Raw genomic sequence first — 17,593 nt, forward strand, 5'->3', positions numbered from 1 at the left:
GGGCGGGGATGCAAGTTTAGATCCTGAAGTCACCTGGTACTCTGGCAGCCAGCTCCCATCCCAAGACTCCATTGGGAGAGCTCCTGATCACAGGAAAGAGACATCAGTTTGGAGATACTGTAAGTTTTAGGAATTGCGCCTCAGGATATGGGGTCGGAGACAAAATATGTACCTCTTATATTAACTTATCAATATCTATTTATCTAGAATCTACCGAGTCCTCTTAGTGTTGATTGCATGTAACTGCTTGAGATCTGATGACCCATAGGGAGCTCTTCCCTGGAGAAAGCTGGTTCTCTCTCAGCAGCCATTGATTGCCTGTAGCTCTTCATCTGGGGACTTGTGACGTTTGCAGAATCCATGTTGGCATTTCAGCTAGTGGCGTCAATATGCAGGCCTTGTTTAGGTGAAGATAATACACATATCTGGCTGAGGAGATGCTGTGTAGCAATGGGCATCCCGGTCGTCTGATTCTTGCAGCCTTTGCACCTCAAAGCAGCCATTCAGTGTCACCCTTTTTCTTGCTTCAGTTGAGGCAAGTGACATTTGTGGCTGTTGGGACTCAAGGGGAAAGGAGATCATAAGCAGAATTAGTCAGTGGCACGGGTGCTCTTAGCAACACCATGAGAGGTCGCCAGTGAGCATGCCATTGTGTGTGAGCATCTCCTGCTGTGATGGAGTATTCTGGGACTTGTCCCTAAAGGCCAGTTCCATTGGCAATGCTCAAAGCTCTTGTTTACTATGTCTGTCTTTGGGAGGGGATGGTAGTTGAGGTAGGGAATCCCTAAAGCCTTGGCGTCAACCAGCTTCCTGAGGTTGTGACAACACACCAGGGACAATCTGAGAGACGGAAAGATGTTTGGTTTGGATCCTTGGTTTTGGAGGTTTCAACCGATGGCCACTTGGTTCAGTTGTCTCTGAACTGTGGTGACACACGGAGGGGAGCATGTGGTGAAGCACAGGTGCCCATCTCATGGTGGCCCGGAAGGGGAGTGTGGGTGGAACGAAGGGAGGAGGGTGGAGGAATGGCTTCCTTCTTCCAGCCAGGCCCCGTCTCCTGTCTAGCACCCCTAAGACCCCATCAGGCTCTAAACCTGTCAACTGACCAGGCCAGGATCCAGATCCAGTTACCTCCTCACAGCTCCATTCCTGATGAGTGTTTTCAGTGTCCGGTCCGAGCTTCTGATGCATTAGTGTTGGGGTACATTTAATGTTCACACCGTGGCACCCTTCCTCCTGGGCTGACTGGAGGTGGCAGGTGCCTGGTAGCTTTTGGTTTCCTGTCCACACTCAGGAGGAGCGGACCCTGAACTCAGATGGGACTCTGGCTAGAGATGGACTCAAAGCTGTCTTCTAGCACTGAGGTGCTGGGGTGCCTGGCTGCAGGGCAAGTCTGTACCCTCTTCTCCAGGGAACTGGGGGTTCTGATGGGCTGTGTTTGTTTTCTCTCAGTGGACATCATGGAAATAAAGGAAATCCGGCCAGGGAAGAACTCCAAGGACTTTGAGCGAGCCAAGGCTGCCCGTCACAAGGCGGACTGCTGCTTCACCATCTTCTACGGCACCCAGTTCGTGCTCAGCACTCTCAGTCTGGCAAGTGGGTACACATTTGTCTGGGCACCCTGCTGCCTCCTCCTCCTTCTTCTGAGAAAGATCACACTTCATGCTCGTTGATGCACGTTCTGGAAACCCTTGTCTTGAGTCCCAGTCCTACTGCTTTCTAGCTTGTTTCTTTGGGCATGGTATTTAGCCTTTCTGAGCAGCAGTTTGCTTGGCTGTGAACTGGGGAGAGCGATGTGGCTTTCCCCTTGGGATGTTGTGAGAAGTATGTTATGTGTCTGCCCGGCTTAAGCTGAGAGCTGAATGAAGGTAGTTAACCTGGTCACTGAGGGCTGGGCTCTGCTGGACAAACATGTCACTTGTTTTCCTACAGTGGTTGCTGCATAGAAAACACTCATCTGAATGGACTGTCCTGAGATCTTGGGTGCATATGCAGGCACAGAGCACATACATATATGGATGGACGTGAATAGACACGGCACATATAGATGCACGCACACAGCATATACATGCATGTATATAGTATGCAAGCATGCATGTATGCAAACAGCACACATGTATACACAGCACACAAATATATGCATGTGCACACATAGGCATACATTTATATGTATTCACACAGCAGAACATGTATGCCCATACTCTGCACATGCATGGCTGCACACAAGAATACATGCGTGCACATATGGGCACAACACATGCATGCATGAACACAGCACACACACCTGTATACAACACACACTCATGGGCACAGTAAACATGTATATAACATATACACATAGCACACACAATGCAGATTCAGCACAATATGCATGCACATACCACACATGCATAAGCACACACATGAACTCACATAGCAATAAACACATGAACATGCATGTGACTCTCATATGCTTCTGCATACCATACACGTGTGTGTGTGTGTGTGTGTGTGTATGGATGTACATACAAAACACACATTTTGCAGTACACACACATGCACACAGAACATACATGCACATACTATACACATTCATATACATATGACACAGTGTACACATAACACATATGTACATGTATATACATACATGTGAGAACATATAAACTCACATATCTAGAAATGGGATTTCTGGCCATCCCAGTGGTTGTGTCCATTAAAAAGCCGAAGAGTGAGCGGGATAGAGCTCAGAGGTAGAGCCACCATTCACGATCCTCCAGCAGAAACAAGAGTCACCCAGCATTCACCCCCAACCCCCATTCTGTCTACAGCCGACTCAAAGGAGGATGCAGTGAAGTGGCTCGCTGGCTTGAAGATCTTACACCAGGAAGCGATGAACGCATCTACTCCCACAATGATTGAGAGGTACACAACCCACTGTCATCGTCTTCCCTTGTTCTGGAGCCCTTGGGAATGTGACCAGAGGGAGAAAATGGCACATTGAGTCCCCGAGTTCGTCAGTGCCTTGTGTGCAGCCGCACCTGGTAATGACTAAGAACTCTCCACTATTCCAGATGAGAGCCTCTTTCCCTGGTGTTTCGCCTCTGCCCTTGGCATGAACAGGGCACTTAAGCTGAGGTGGATGTACCCATGGGAGTATGTGTGCGTGCCCGGGTGTATATGAATCTTCCTGTGTATATCTGCAAGCATATAAATATCTATTCATGTACATTCTTCTATGCCTATCATGTGCATGTATTTATATGTGTATATGCCTATGTGTAGATGAGTATGTATTTGTGTATCTGTGCATATGTTCCCAGTGCATGTGTGCATACATGTGTTTCTAGGTGGTGTGTGGTGTGTGTGTGTTCAGTATACGTGTGTGTCATCATCTGTGTGCAAGCATGTGTGAAGGGTAGGTCTTCTTCCTGAAAGGATTTAATGATGGATTAAAGTGGACTGAAGCTGAGTCTGCAGGTGGCCGCCCCATGATGATGTGTTTGGTGTGATGTGTGCATAGGATTCAGAGTTGGGTCATTGCCCCTCCCCCAATGGACCAAAACCTTCCTTAATGTACCACTTTGTCTTCTCAGCTGGTTAGGAATTAGTGATGGGGAGTTGTCCTTTATGGAGAGCTCACTTTAGCTCATGGACATACCCTCAGGGCTCAGTCAGGGTCTTCAGCCATAGGTGGATTCTAGTTCCCATGCAGCCTTGTGGAGGATGTTGGGGACCTCTTCTCCCTTTGGGGACTTCGCCCTCATTCCCTAGAGCTCTTTGAACTTGCAGTATTTTCTGACTTTCCCCTCATTTTTGGCTTCAAATTTTCTTTGCAGTTGGCTGCGGAAACAGATTTATTCAGTAGATCAAACCCGAAGAAACAGGTAAGGCCCATTGGCAGTTTTCTTTGAACTGTGACACTTACTTGTTTTAGTGTTGGGGTGGGGGTGAGGGGTCAGCGCATATCCTGTGGTAGAAAGGGTCTCAGGTTCTGGGGTCGATGGTGACCAGTCCTCTGCATTAATGAAACTTCTGATGGATAGCTCCAGTCCAGCTGCCGAGGTGACATCATTTGACATGGGGACTGGGGCCTTGTCACAAAGGCTGGAACACCTACCATGGCCTGGGAACCCAGGGGGAAACATTGTGACCACAGTGTCTGCAGTGTATGATGGGAAAGACTGGTTCTAAGGGGGCAAGCTTCGTTTGGTGACAGTGGTGTGGCTCTGGGCAGGGATGAGGTAAGATGTGGTGGTGTGCCCTCTGTGGGTTTCAGAGTCTCTGGAGGATGGGACTACGTCAGCACACAGGGCTCTCTGTCGGATTCTGTGTTTTAGTCACTCCTTCCCTCCGCCCTCCTTGCCTTCCTCCCTCCTTCTCCCCATTCCTCTTTCCTCTTCCTCTCCCTCCCTTACCCCTCTTTCTGCACTTGGCATTGACCCTTTTCCTGTCTGGCTTTGAACTTCCAATCTTCCTGCCTCAGGCCCCTGCATAGCTGGACTGAGAGACCTGTACCTCCAGGCCTAGATTTTTTTTTAAAAACAGATCCTCAGCTTGGGTTTTTCCTCAGGCAAAGGCAACGTTAACCTGGGAACTATTTCCCCATTGGTAGACATATAGTGGCTTTCAATTTCATGCTGATTTTGTGAAAGACAACCTTGGAGTGTGAACTTGGGCCCTGTACATGTTAGTCAGGGGCATCTGTAGTTGCCTGGTCAGCTCTTGGTGTGTGGTGGCGAAGATGGTGGCAAGGTAGGTTTCTAGCTGTGGCGCTGAGTGCTGACAGGCCCACTCTCTCTGCCGCACCGGTCTTTGTCCTTTGTTAGTCTGGAGGATGAGAGGCCTAGCATCTTTTGTTTAAATTTGCATTTCTTTCTGAATTGGTAACAGGCCATCCTTTTATTTCCTTCCTCTAATTAATAATGAAATGATAAAAGTCACCCTGGGGCTGGAGAGATGGCTCCACAGGTAAGAGCAATCTTCAGCCTTGCAGGCGACTTGGGTTTGATTCTCAGCACCACATGGTGGCTGATGACCGTGTGTAACTCTAGTTCCAAGGGAATCCAATGCCCTCTTCTGAAATCCATAGGCACCAGGCCCACATACATACATACATATATGCATACATACATGCAAGCAAAACACTCATACACATAAAATAAAGTAAATAAATCTGTAAAAAAAAAAATCCCCACAGACAAACAAGCAAACATCACCCTGTGTGGAGTTGTGGAGAACTTGGCAGCCGGACAGGGTTAACTCTTGATAATCCTTGTCTAGCTTTCGTCTCACATTTGACCTTTTGTTTAAAAAAGGTTTGTTTTGAGACCCGACTATGGCTTATCTGGTAGAGCGCTTGCCTAGCATGCATGCAGCCCTGACTTCCGTCCAGGCGAGGGTGGAGGTGCAGAATGCTTGTTGCTCTAGCTCTCAGGAGGCTGAAGCAAGAAGGTCAGAAGTTCAAGGTCATTGTCTGCTATAGAGAATTGGAAGCCATCTAGAGCCATGTGAGACCCTACCTCAACTAACCAACCAACCAACCAACCATCTATCAACTAGCTGCTTTTTCTTTCCTTTCCTTTTGATTTTCATATTTGAGATAAAACTAAAGGACGCCAGCTTCCCCATTTTGTCTTTGCGTCATGAGGGTGACTTGGTGTCTGACATTTCCATCTGCCTCTTGTTTCTTGTTCATCTCCGTCTTGTTTATTGTACCCAGCTGGGGCATTCTCGACCTCTAGTCACATACTTTCTCCCCTCTACCTCTCCCTTCCATCCATCATCCCCTGGCTGCCCTCTGGTGTCACCAGGGTTGGTCTAGTGGGGTGTTGTTGTCTTTTCAGAGACTCTGCTCATTGTGCAGACTGGCTCAAGGGAACAGAAGGGGTCACTCTGGTCACCACTGTCTCCATGGCGGTGGAGTTGTCTACTTTTGTCTCTTGGATGGAGCAGAGATGGGTTGCCCGCCCCTTGTTGGGGATGGATTCTTTAAATCCTGTCTAGAAACCCATCTTCCCTTTAGCCAAGAGGGGAACTGTTTCTGGAGGTGTCTCTGCACCCATCTCCTCTCCCAGCTCCCTCCCAGCCGGCCCTTCTTCTTGTCAGCACTGAGAATCTCCCCTTCTCTGGGAAGCTTCAGGGATTCTTCAAAAAGAACTTTGACCAGAGCGCTCCAGAAAGGGATGCTGGGCCAGTTTCCCTCCCTTTCCTGTTTCCCATAGACTCTGACTAAGCCCGTTTCCCAGAGGAAAACAGGAGCTGCCAAAGGCAAGAATGGACTGGCCCAGCTCAGGCAGAGCCCGAAACCCCAGGTGTTTTCCTTGGCCCAAGCCCTGTCCAGCTTCTAACTTCTCCTAGGGCAAAACGGTAGCAGCTTTTGTGGAAGAGACTTGCTTGGTAACAGCCACTGTATGAGGCCCATTACATGCCTACCAAATGCTCCCAGCCAACCACTGAGCTAGGCACCCATTTTACATGTAAAGACACTGAGACCCAGAGAAATCCAGTTACTTGCCTAAAGCAACCTGGCATGCTGAGATGACGGTTTGCTACCTTGGTTTGCTTCATTTCTTTTTAAAAAAAAAAATACACGCACACACACACACACACATACACACACACATATTTCTAGTGCAGACATTGTTTCTTACCCAAGCCAATAACATTGCAATTAGAAAGAAAAGAATTTAAAATGATGGTAAGGTTTGTACAGCATCACACTTACCTTGTACGAGTTTCAAGTGCACAGTTCTGTGTTCCTAAGTTGTGCAATTCTTGCTCTGTTCTATCTCCTGAGTTCCATCTCATGGACACGGTCCTCATTAAACCATTACTCCACAACCTCCCCTCTTGTGCCCCATTATGAAATATAATGTGGCAGCAAGTGGGGGTACCCGGCCAGCCCATGCCAAGGTACCCTGCCGAGAAACCACTCCATGGACAAACCTGTTATAAGGGAGGTTTATTTGGGGGAAGGGTGGGGAGTGAGGACCTGGAGAAGGGGTAGAGGCAGACAGACCAGAGCAGAGCCATGAGGGTACAGGGGGTGGGGGATAGGGGTAGGGAACAGAGAGGGAGAAAGGGGAAGAAAGCCTGGCTGGGAAACACACACACACACACACACACGCAGAGAGAGAGAGAGAGAGAGAGAGAGAGAGAGGAGAGAGAGAGAGAGAGAGAGAGAGAGAGAGACAGAGACAGAGAGAGACAGAGACAGAGAGAGACAGAGACAGAGAGAGACAGACACATGGAGAGAGAGACAGATGGAGAGAGAGATAGAGAGACAGAGAGAGAGAGACAGAGAGAGAGACAGAGAGAGAGACAGATGGGTGGACAAATGGACACACAGACAGGCAGACAGGCAGGCAGGCAGACAGACAGACTGACAGACTGACTGAGAATTGGAGTGTCTAAGCAGTCCTTTTCGGCAGATGATGACATAAGCTGTTGCCAGGTCCCTGGGAGGAGCCTAGCAGAATCACTGTAAGTTAATAACTCCCTCCTGGGGTCCTGGGAGCCACTGCTGTGTTTGTCTTGGCCACCCTCAGTGCCTCCTGTAAATGGGATCATAAGTCATTGTCCCTTACACTCTGGCTGATTTCACTTGGAGTAAGGCTCTCAAAGGGCTTAACCCCGGCTGCAGGCAAGCACTGTACCGTGGAGCTACACCCTTCTTGAAGCCTCCTTTTTACTTTTTCTTTTGAGAGCCAGGGTCTCACGTGGCTGTCTAGGCAGCAAGCCTTGGACTTGTCATCCTCCTGCCTCTGTCTCTGGAGTAGCAGAACCACATCCTTTTTTGAGGCTGAATAATACTCCGAAGCTTGTTCTCTCTCGGGCTCCTGCCATTGTGACAGGGTACACCCACGGGTAGAAACGCCTGCTGGGGGTCCTGCCCTTCACATTGGAGCAGTGGAGACTGGCTAACCTTCTGAGGCTCTCCTGTGCTGTTTTCCATAATGGTGGTGTTCTCACCCAGCCCCCCTCAGCAGAGCACAGATGTTATTTCTTCCTCATCCTTACCAACACTCTTTCCCTCCACCCCTGCCCCCCCGGGTTACACCACTGAATTTGCATATGCAGAACAGAGTTCCTTGTTAGGCTCCACAGGGAACTAGGGAAGACTCTTGGGTCTGCAGGGATGTGGGAGGGGAGGCGCTGCAGGTGGGAGACAGGGGAGAGCTCACCCGGAGCTCCTGGATGCAAATAGGTTTCGCGTGGTTGATAACCCAAGCCACACCTGTGCAGATTCCGTTGCACTCGCCATCATTTTGGGTATAGGATTTTTTTTCTAAAAAGTGGTTTGTTTTATGTGTATGAGTATGTATTTGCATGTATGGTGCTCAAGGGAACCGGAACTGGAGTTAGGTATGGCTGTGAGCTGCCATGTGGGTGTGTGGATTGGAACTCCGGGCTTCTGAAAGAGTAGACAGTGTAACTTCTCCAGCCCCAACTCCCCCTTTTGAGACAGTGTTTCACCGTGTAGCCAGGGTTGAGAAGTAAGTTCGCAAGGGAAAGGAGTTCTCAATCCCTCAAAGGCATGGAGAACCAGCCCTCTTCCTCCTCCTCTGCAGAGTCCAGACCTGAAGAACTTGCATTTTGACTAGTCCTTGGGTCCCCAAACAGCTTCAAGAAGCCCTTGATCTTCGCAGGGAATGTAGGGGTTGCTGAGGACATGAGCCATTGACAGATACAGTGCGTGACCCAGTTCCTCCACCAAGGTAGCTGTGTATGGTTGGCTGCTGGGGTGCCGACCAGCACAAATAGAGAACATTGGCACCACTCTAGAAAGTTCTGTGAGGTTAGCCATGTTTGGAGGCACATGCCTGTCATCTTTGCCCTCAAAACACACACATACACACACATGCACGCACACACAAGCACACACACATGCACACACATGCATGCACACACTTGTTCATGTGGATACACATACATGTACACACAGGGATGCATAGACATGTGCTTGTGCGTGTGCGTGCACACACACACACACACAGGAACAGGGAGAAAGAAAGGGGCAGACAGACAGACAGATGGACTAAACAGTATAGAAGCTGTAACACTGCTTATGTTGTATTTGGGGTAATCGGTTATTCTTCCTCAGTTTCCCTATCCATGGACAGCCATGATGTTTCCCTTTACCTTGTATCCTGGCTGGATGCTGTTGTGCGATTCAGTGAGGTCACATTGCAAAGTGCCTAGATAGGACCTGGCTTACAGAAAACATTCCACATTAAATATTTATTGTTATTCTAAATAGCTGTGGGTGAGAGAGGGCTTTTTTTTTTTTTTTTTTTTTTTTAAGCAGGCAGGCTTCAGGGGCTCCTCTAGTGATGGGAACCTGGAAGGCTCCAGGACTCAGCTAGACTTTATGGTGATTGGTTGATGATGTCTGCATGAAAGAGGGTATTGGCTGCCCCTTGGGAGGAGGTTTTTTTTTTTTTTTTTTTTTTTTTTTTTTTTTATGTAGTTCCTAAAAAGAGATCGCCATGGTTTCTGCTTGAGCCCTAGGATGTTATCTGAGTTACTGGTTTGTATCCAGGGAAGCTGGATGCTGGGAGCTATGAAGAGTTTCAGGAATCCAGGCAGCACTCTGCTCCTGGGGGAGTTCAACACACTGCCTCCCAGCTCTCTGGAATCATGGTCCAGAGAGTCAAATCCGCTTTCTATGTTTGGATCCGTCACTGGGTACTGAGGGCCCCTGACAAGGGATGGGTCTGTGAGCAAAGCATTCTCGCCATCTCACAAGGCAGGTGCAGCTAAGAGCTGACTTGCTTCCCTCCAGCTGTTGGGGAGTGCTTCTGTTGGGTGTGTGTTCCCAGAAATGGGAGTGAGGAAAGAGTTCAGGGAGGGAATTCAGTTGTTCCTATCATGAAGAACCTGAAATGGCCCTTTGGTCCCTGCTTCTGTGGTCTAAAGTGGTGCCTTCGGTTGGGTGCTGGGTTGGAGTGCATGGGGTCAGCGACTCAGGTGCTCCTGCCGTCTGTGGCTGTACCGTTACTCAGCCCCCCAGCAGCTGCATAGGTTCCTGAGTTCCCTCCTCCTCACTCTGTTTCCAGATGTGGGCATTTCCTTTATAGGTGCAGCCTGGGCTCCTGGAGCCTCTGACCTCTTCCTTCACCCCCACGTTTCGATCTTTCTCTTCTCGTCTTGCCATGTGGTACCTGATGATGTATTTTCATCCTGCTCTGGCCGAGAGGAGTGTCACCCTCCGAGGCCCCTTCTGTAGTCTGCTAGCATCTCTGTACAGTCAGACCTCTTGGCCCAGTGTTGGGAGCCGTGGGTGCCCCTGCAGATACCACGGCCAGCAGAGTGCTGATCTGTGTGAGTCAAGTAGGAAGTCCAGTTCAGCACAACTCAGAAGGCAGTGTTGGTTCAAGCTTCGAGTGTCTGACACTGGGCAGTTTCTTTCAGACACATTTAAGTACAGCACGATTTGGGAAAAGAGAAAGATTCTTGGGTGATAATCAACTCAATCCTGTGTGTACAATAAAGCTTAAGGCATGGCTGCATTAAAACTTCTTTGTAAAGTCTATGCAGCCCCTCCATAGAGAGGGATTTAATAGATTGAGAGACAATGATGAAGACAAGGGCCTTGGGAGGATGGCACTAAGAGTATGGGGCCCGTAAGAGAAACCTTAGAGTCCGGGAAGCCAGGTCTGAGGTCACCAGGTTATTACCATTCCCAGCCTTGTGGGCAGAAACCAGGATATACATCTCTTGAAGGGACTACCCCATGAGTTTAATACTCCCGGATTCCCTAGTGCCTGTCTGTAAGCACAAGGGCCTCCACGGGAGCTTGGGGCGTTGTTTGTGGTGTGTGTGTGTGTGTGTGTGTGTGTGTGTGTGTGTGTGTGTGTGTTGGGGAGGACAAGAAGGCTGGAAGTGGCTGCTGTAGTATGTGGACTCACCCATGCGGCTCTTCTCTGAAGATGCCAAGTTGATAGTGTGAAGACATGGGTGTATTTCTGCCTATACCTGTTCTCGAGCATGCAGCCCTCCCTAATTCTGCTGGAAGCTTGGATCTCTGGCCAGAAGGACCCGAACGAGTCTCTTACCCATGACCCATCTGGCACCCTCATATCTGGTGTCCTGTCCTGAAGGTCTTTGGATGTGGTCATTCTGGGTGGCCTGGGCTTCAATGAGCCTAATCTAACATTGCTTACACAGCTGGTCCCTCTGAGCTTCAGTTTCCTCCATGGAGGTTGAGATGGCCCTAAGGGCTGCCTTATGAGGCTTTTGAAACTGGGGAGTATGTAGCTAGACTTCAGGGAGCAGATCCCCAACCCCAAGTCTTACTCTCCTCTTCACTAAAAGCTTCTAGAAGCCTAGGAGCAACTCCTGGAAAGTTCTGACTGGTATTCCGGCTGTTATGGGATTTGGTTAGGATCTAGGCTACCACTGTCCACCCGACTCCCAGTTGTAGCCTCCACCCACTATGAACCCCGAGGTCAGAGCTTGGTGCTCTATGTGTGTGTAATGTTAGATGGGAGTAGTGTGGAGACGTGCCATGGCTTCGGTGACACCAAATTGCCTGTCCCATAGCAGGCATCACCTGCCTTCCCATCAGCCCCTCTCCGGCTCACTTTGCTTTGAAACCACGTGAGTTTGTTTCCGAGACTCTCCGGGTGGCTGATGCTCACAGTGTTGTACCCATATTGGGTTTCCCACAACACTCGCTTCCAGAGCCGTCTCTCATGTGACCCACGTCTACCACCATCACCGAGGGATAGGGACCAGCCTCCATTATTAGGTTGTCCCTCTCCTCTGTCCCCAAGGGTCTTGTTTTTTCTAGTTGGTTTTCTCACAGAGGGGTGCCGAGGCGGGTGTTGGTAGAGTTGTACAACGCCCCCCTCTCTGGCCCCTGAGGCTGATAGAACCGAGATCTCCTCCTTTGCAGCATCAGCCTCCGGGAGCTGAAGACCATCTTGCCCCTGGTCAACTTCAAAGTGAGCGGCATCAAGTTCCTCAAGGACAAGCTGGTGGTAAGTATGGCGCTTCAGCTGGGGGACATGAATTTAGGCTTGCTTAGTGCCTCTCCCAGGAACCCATGCTGGCCCAGGGCTGTGTCCATCCAGAGGAACCTTGTGACTATTGGAGGACTTTCTGAGGATGGAGCAAGTGAACGATATGTGGCTGGACTGTGTGACTGGAACATCTGTGCAGATTCGTCTCAACCCATCTGCCTTTCCGCATTCCCTGGGCCTTCCTGTAGCCGTTCACCTTAGTCACGGGAGCACACGGGTCCTTTGTAAATTGCTGTGGCAGGTGCCTTTTGAGAGGGTACCAGGGACATCTGCCCACATTTGTCCTCTTGTTCCACCCACTCATTTTCCTAACCGTTGTCCTCTCTTCCCCCATCACTGAAGTAGGCTGTGTTCTTGACCTGTGGGTGGGGCAGCCAGCAAAGTCCCTCTGTCCCAGGAATGATGGGATGCAGGGAGGGCAAGGATGGATGGAGGTGAGGAAGGCACCTCTTTCCCACAGAGAGATGCTGTCGGGGGAAATGAACACGTGATCCAGGGAGCCCCCATAGGAGGTTCACCTAGTCCTGTTAATGCCATTCGTGGGATTCTCCCTGCTGAACACCTTCATTCCTCGGAGTAGTAGTGAGCTCCTGGGACAGCAGACCCGTGCTGGTCCTGACTGGGCCATTCTTGGACCTGCCCATCCCCCTCATGGACCATCCCTTCATGCTCCCCTCATCAAGACAGAAAGCAGGCATGAGAGACTGAGAGGGAGAAGAGGAAAATGTTATTACTTACCCCTGTGTGGTTCTCTCTTTCTCTTTTTATACATACATGTACATGCATATACATCATATACTTCATATACATCACATACATCACACACATAAATATATACGTCACATACATCAGATAGATTATATACGTCAATGTCCACTCCCTGGCCAAAATAGACAGGTAGCCATTTCATCATGCAAAATGAATTTAGTCCAACTTCAAAAGTTTCCATGGTCATTCGGCCCCAAGACTGATGTAAAGTCCAAAGTCTCTTCTGAGAGTCTTGGAATTCTCAATATATATGTGTGTGTGTGTATGCGTGTATGCGTGTGTGTATATATATATATGTATGTATGTGTGTGTGTATATCTGTGTGTGTATGTATATATATATTCTCATGTCTATTTATTTATCTATTTTGACTTTAACACATTAATCAGGAATGTGTACTTGATCAGTATATCTGAATTTGGCAATCAAAAAAAAATATCTTTCACCCAAAAAGGAACAGTTATCCCTGTGGCTCTTAGAAACCTGGCCAAGAGGGAAGCCTCCTGGGGTTCCCTGGGGCTCGAGGGTGGGTACCCTGTGTGTTCTCCCAGGCTGGAGACTAAGGAATGGCTGACTTCGGAGGACTTCCGGTCGACTCCAGCCATTCCGTTTTGGAGGGTGGAGGTGTGACGATGAACACGCGGCCGTGTGTGACCACCTTTGTTACTTATGCTTACAGGAAATCGGCGCCCAGAAAGATGAGCTCAGTTTTGAACAGTTCCATCTCTTCTATAAAAAACTCATGTTTGAGCAGCAGAAGTTGGTAAGAGGGCTCTCGGCTCTTCTTGTGTTTCTGAGGCAGGGGCAGAGCTGCCAAAGCCCACAGGAAGGGTTTGTCTTCCTACTGAGTCAGGGAAGCACAGGCAAGAGTGGCCGTGGATGACTTCAGGAGACTGACAAATGGCTTTAGTCATGGTGGAGCTGTAGGAGACATGTCTGGGGGATGGGGCTTGCTGACCCTCCGGGCGGGAATTCCATTGCCACAAATTTGATCAGAACTCTGAGTGTATGAAAAAAAAATTATAGAATAATGCACACCACACTATTAGTTCGCTCAGGAAGGGAATCCAACAAGTTATCCATCTCTGAGTTTTATGATTTTATGACTTTATTTTTTGAGACAGGATCTTCTATAGTCAAACTTCATGCAAAGCTGGCCTTAAACTTCCAATCCTCTTTCTTCCAGCCCATGAGTGCTGCTGGGGTTATTGAGTGAATTACCCTGGGCAGGTTATAGGATCAGGAGGGGACCAGGACTTTGTATGTGCTAGGCCATATCTCCTAATCCTTACAAACAGTTATTCAACAGCAAACACACAATTACGTGAACTTATGGGGGCCATTTTTATTCAAACCAGCCCATTCCACTCCCTGGCCAAAATAGAATTGTAGCCATATCATCCTGTAAAAAAATGTATTCAGTCCACATGGGTCTTTCAGCCCCAAGACCACTGTAAAGTTCGGAGTCTCTTCTGAGAGCTCCTGGAGTTGCCTTAAACTGTAAGCCCTCAGTAAAATCAAAAAAAAAAAAAAAAAAAAAAAAAAAAAAAACCAACAACAACAAAAAACAAAAACAAAAAAAAACAAAAAAAAAAAACAAAAAAAAAAAGATCATGTGCAATATACAGTGACACAGAAAATATACAAAACCATTTCAAAAGGGAGGAAAGGGAACAGCACAGTGAGGAAATACTGGATCGAAGCAAGGTTGAAAACCAGCTGGGCAAGCTCCTGACTCTGCATCTCCATGTCTCATGTCAAAGCTGTTCAGATCTCCAACTCCTTTCAGCTTGGTTGTGTGCATTCTTCTTTCTCTTGTTCTACTCCCTGTCTGTAGGGCTCCTTGGCAGGCATCCTACAACTCCAATATCTCCAATATCCTGGGGTCTCTGGTGAAATCCGGGCTTCGCCTTCATTGCTTTATACTATGGCCTCTCGGGGCCTCCCTGCAGGGGCACCCCTGACACATGCCTGGCTACAGTGGCTTTCCTTTGTCACAGAGGGAGATCGCACATCCCCTTTCTTCTATCCTTGACTCTAAAGCCAGAACCATGTGACCAAAGCTGCCCAGTTCTGCTGCTCAGTGGGGCTGGAACCTGGCCCCCTCGTTCCATTACAGTTGTCTCTGTTTCTGTTATGGTTTCTTTGACCGCTTGAGCTTTCCTTTAATTCCTTTTTACAAGTTAGAAGCTTAGCTGGGTGGGGTCCTGTCCTGAGGGCACCACTCCCTTTATTCCACTTGGGCTTTTCTTTAAACTTTTTATTTCTTTGAACACAAGCACATAGCTCCATTACACTTCCTGGTGCCCCTCCCCCCAACACCCCTTCCTCAAACTTGCTCAGCTTTTCATTATAGTGATTATATACGTAAAAGTGAGTACTCATAACCATGTGAACAGCTAATCCTAGGCTGTCTTGAATTCTCCTCCAACACCACTCATCAAAACTTCAATTTAGTGCCCAGCGGATTTTTAGGACAAGGGCAAACAGCAGCTACATTCTTTGCCAAAATATTACAGCAAGGCCACAGCTCCTAAAAGTGCCACTCCCTATGGGCCAAGCTTTCAAACACATGAATCTATGGGAGCCATTCCTATTCAAACCACCACAATGAACCTATGGGGGGGGGCTATTCTTATTCAAACCACAGCTAGCAATCAAGAAGAAGCCCCCACAGACATATCCATAGGCCTATCTAGTAGACACAATTCCTCAGTTAAGGTTCTCCTTAACGGGTGACTTTAGTTTTTATCTATTGAGTTATCTCGCTGGCCCGTGTGTGTGTGTGTGTGTGTGTGTGTGTGTGTGTGTGTGTGTGTGTGTGTGTGTGTGTGTGTGTGTGTGTGTGTGTGTGTGTGTGTGTGAGAGAGAGAGAGAGAATGTGAGAGTGTGTATGGTGTGTACGGTGTATGTGTGAGTGTGTGTTTGTGTGTGTGTGTGAGAGAGAGAATGTGAGAGAGAGAATGTGAGAGTGTGTATGGTGTGTGTGTGTGTGTGTGTGGTGTGTGTGTGTGTGTGTGAGAGTGTGTGTGTGTGTGTGTGTGTGTGTGTGAGAGAGAGAGAGAGAGAGAGAGAGAGAGAGAGAGAGAGAGAGAATGTGAGAGTGTGTATGGTGTGTGTGTGAGTGTGTGTGTGTGTGACCACACATATGTAACACATACACGTTGCCATTGTCTTCTATGTTCCTACTAGGATGCCTCATTACACCTCACTTAGTCTCTTCTTAGTTACTTTCTGTTATAAAGACACCATGACCACATCCCCAATCCAAGATGTATTTCAACTTTTTTAAAAAAAATATTTATTTATTATGTATACACCATACAGCTTTCTGTCTGCATGTGTGCCTGCAGGCCAGAAGATGACCCCAGATCTCACTATAGATGGTTGTGGGCCACCATGTGGTTGCTGGGAATTGAACTCAGGACCTCTGGAAGAGCAGTCAGTGCTCTTAACCACTGAGCCATCTCCCCAGCCTGTATTTCAACTTTTTCATGTTGAAGTGACCTCGCTATGTAGCCCAAGCTGTCTTAGAACCTGTTATGTGACCCAGGTTGGCCTCAGATTAACTCCCCTCCTACTTCAGCCTCCCCAGTGCTCAGCTACAACCTAAACTTTTTATTACAACTTAGAAAAAAGTTTCTCTGTATGCTCGTGTCCAAGTGAGGGAAAGGGAGAGGAAAGGGAGGGAGAATGGAAGAAAAGAGAGAGGGGGTGAAGAGGAAGAGAGGGAGTGGGGAGGGTGGAGGGGCATAACTGTTTGAGTTGAGGTTTATGGATTTTTTAGTCTCCTTGGAATGTGCTAGGTGGAACCCTGTGTAAACATTCATCCATGCCAAGGTCGCCCCCTGGTGTTCAGAATGGCACATGGAGCCTGAGTCGTCATCTCCGTTGGTTTGGCCAGTGGTTTGGCATTTTAAAATTAATGGCCTACATTTAAAATCCAAAATTCGTGGGAGGCCTCCTCCTCCTCCTCCTCCTCCTCCTCCTCCTCCTCCTCCTCCTCCTCCTCCTCCTCCTCCTCCTCCTCCTCCTCCTCCCTCCTCCTCCTCCTCCTCCTCCCCTCCCTCATCCTTTTCTTTTTCTTCTTCTTCCCTTCCTCCTCCTCTCCCTTCTCCTCCGGTTCCTCCTACTTCTATCTTCGTTTCTGAGACAGGGTTTGTCTGTGTAGCTCTGGCTGTTCTGGAACTCATTCTACAGACCAAGCTAGCCTTGAACTCAGAGATTCCCCTGCCTCTGGGGCCCTACCCCCAATGCTGGGATTAAAGGCGTATTATCCACTGCCCAGAAGATTGTTGGCTTCTTAAAACCACAAACCTGCCTACCAAAACCACCCACCCATATTGGGATGTGTCCATCCTTGCATCTACGGTTCTGTCTGACACCCCATGGAGGGAAGTAAATGGCTGCCATCTCCTCACCAGCCCTGCCTTGCAGTCTCCCCTCATTTATATTCATTAGAAGAGAAGATCTGAGTTGGGAACTTAATCACCAATGTGGGTGGAACGCCCCAGTCTGGCGGCTGCATGTTGTTAGCTCCATGGTTTTAGGGTTTGAATGATACCATCCCAACCTACACTGATGGTTTTCACTGGCTTTGCCAAACCATTCTGGCCCTCTACATGTCAATGCCTCCTTTCAATATTAGCACATTGTTCTGGCTCCTGAGATTTCCAGGGTCTATGGAGTTGTCATGGAAACCTATGATCCTCACATCTGAATCTAGGGAATGGGTACTTGCATATCTGTAGCCAAAAGTTTTCTGGCTTTAAATTGCCAATTCTTCCTTGTGTCTAACCACCTGCCTGCATTGCAGCTGT

At 48.4% G+C, this 17,593-nt stretch overlaps 1 protein-coding gene across 1 annotated transcript in view; it reads left to right on the top strand.

The window, feature by feature from the left end:
* The first annotated feature begins 1,458 nt into the window (after positions 1–1,458).
* Plcg2 (phospholipase C gamma 2) overlaps positions 1,459–17,593 on the top strand; it is an 81,576-nt gene continuing 65,441 nt past the window's right edge. Inside the window, exons 1-5 of the mRNA XM_032887542.1 lie at positions 1,459–1,596; positions 2,808–2,901; positions 3,816–3,863; positions 11,879–11,963; positions 13,453–13,536. Coding sequence (XP_032743433.1) covers positions 1,461–1,596; positions 2,808–2,901; positions 3,816–3,863; positions 11,879–11,963; positions 13,453–13,536 — 447 coding nt within the window. The 5' untranslated portion in view covers positions 1,459–1,460. The remainder of the gene's footprint in view (positions 1,597–2,807; positions 2,902–3,815; positions 3,864–11,878; positions 11,964–13,452; positions 13,537–17,593) is intronic.

This window comes from Rattus rattus, chromosome 17, assembly GCF_011064425.1.
Source record: "Rattus rattus isolate New Zealand chromosome 17, Rrattus_CSIRO_v1, whole genome shotgun sequence".
Lineage (NCBI taxonomy): Eukaryota > Metazoa > Chordata > Mammalia > Rodentia > Muridae > Rattus > Rattus rattus.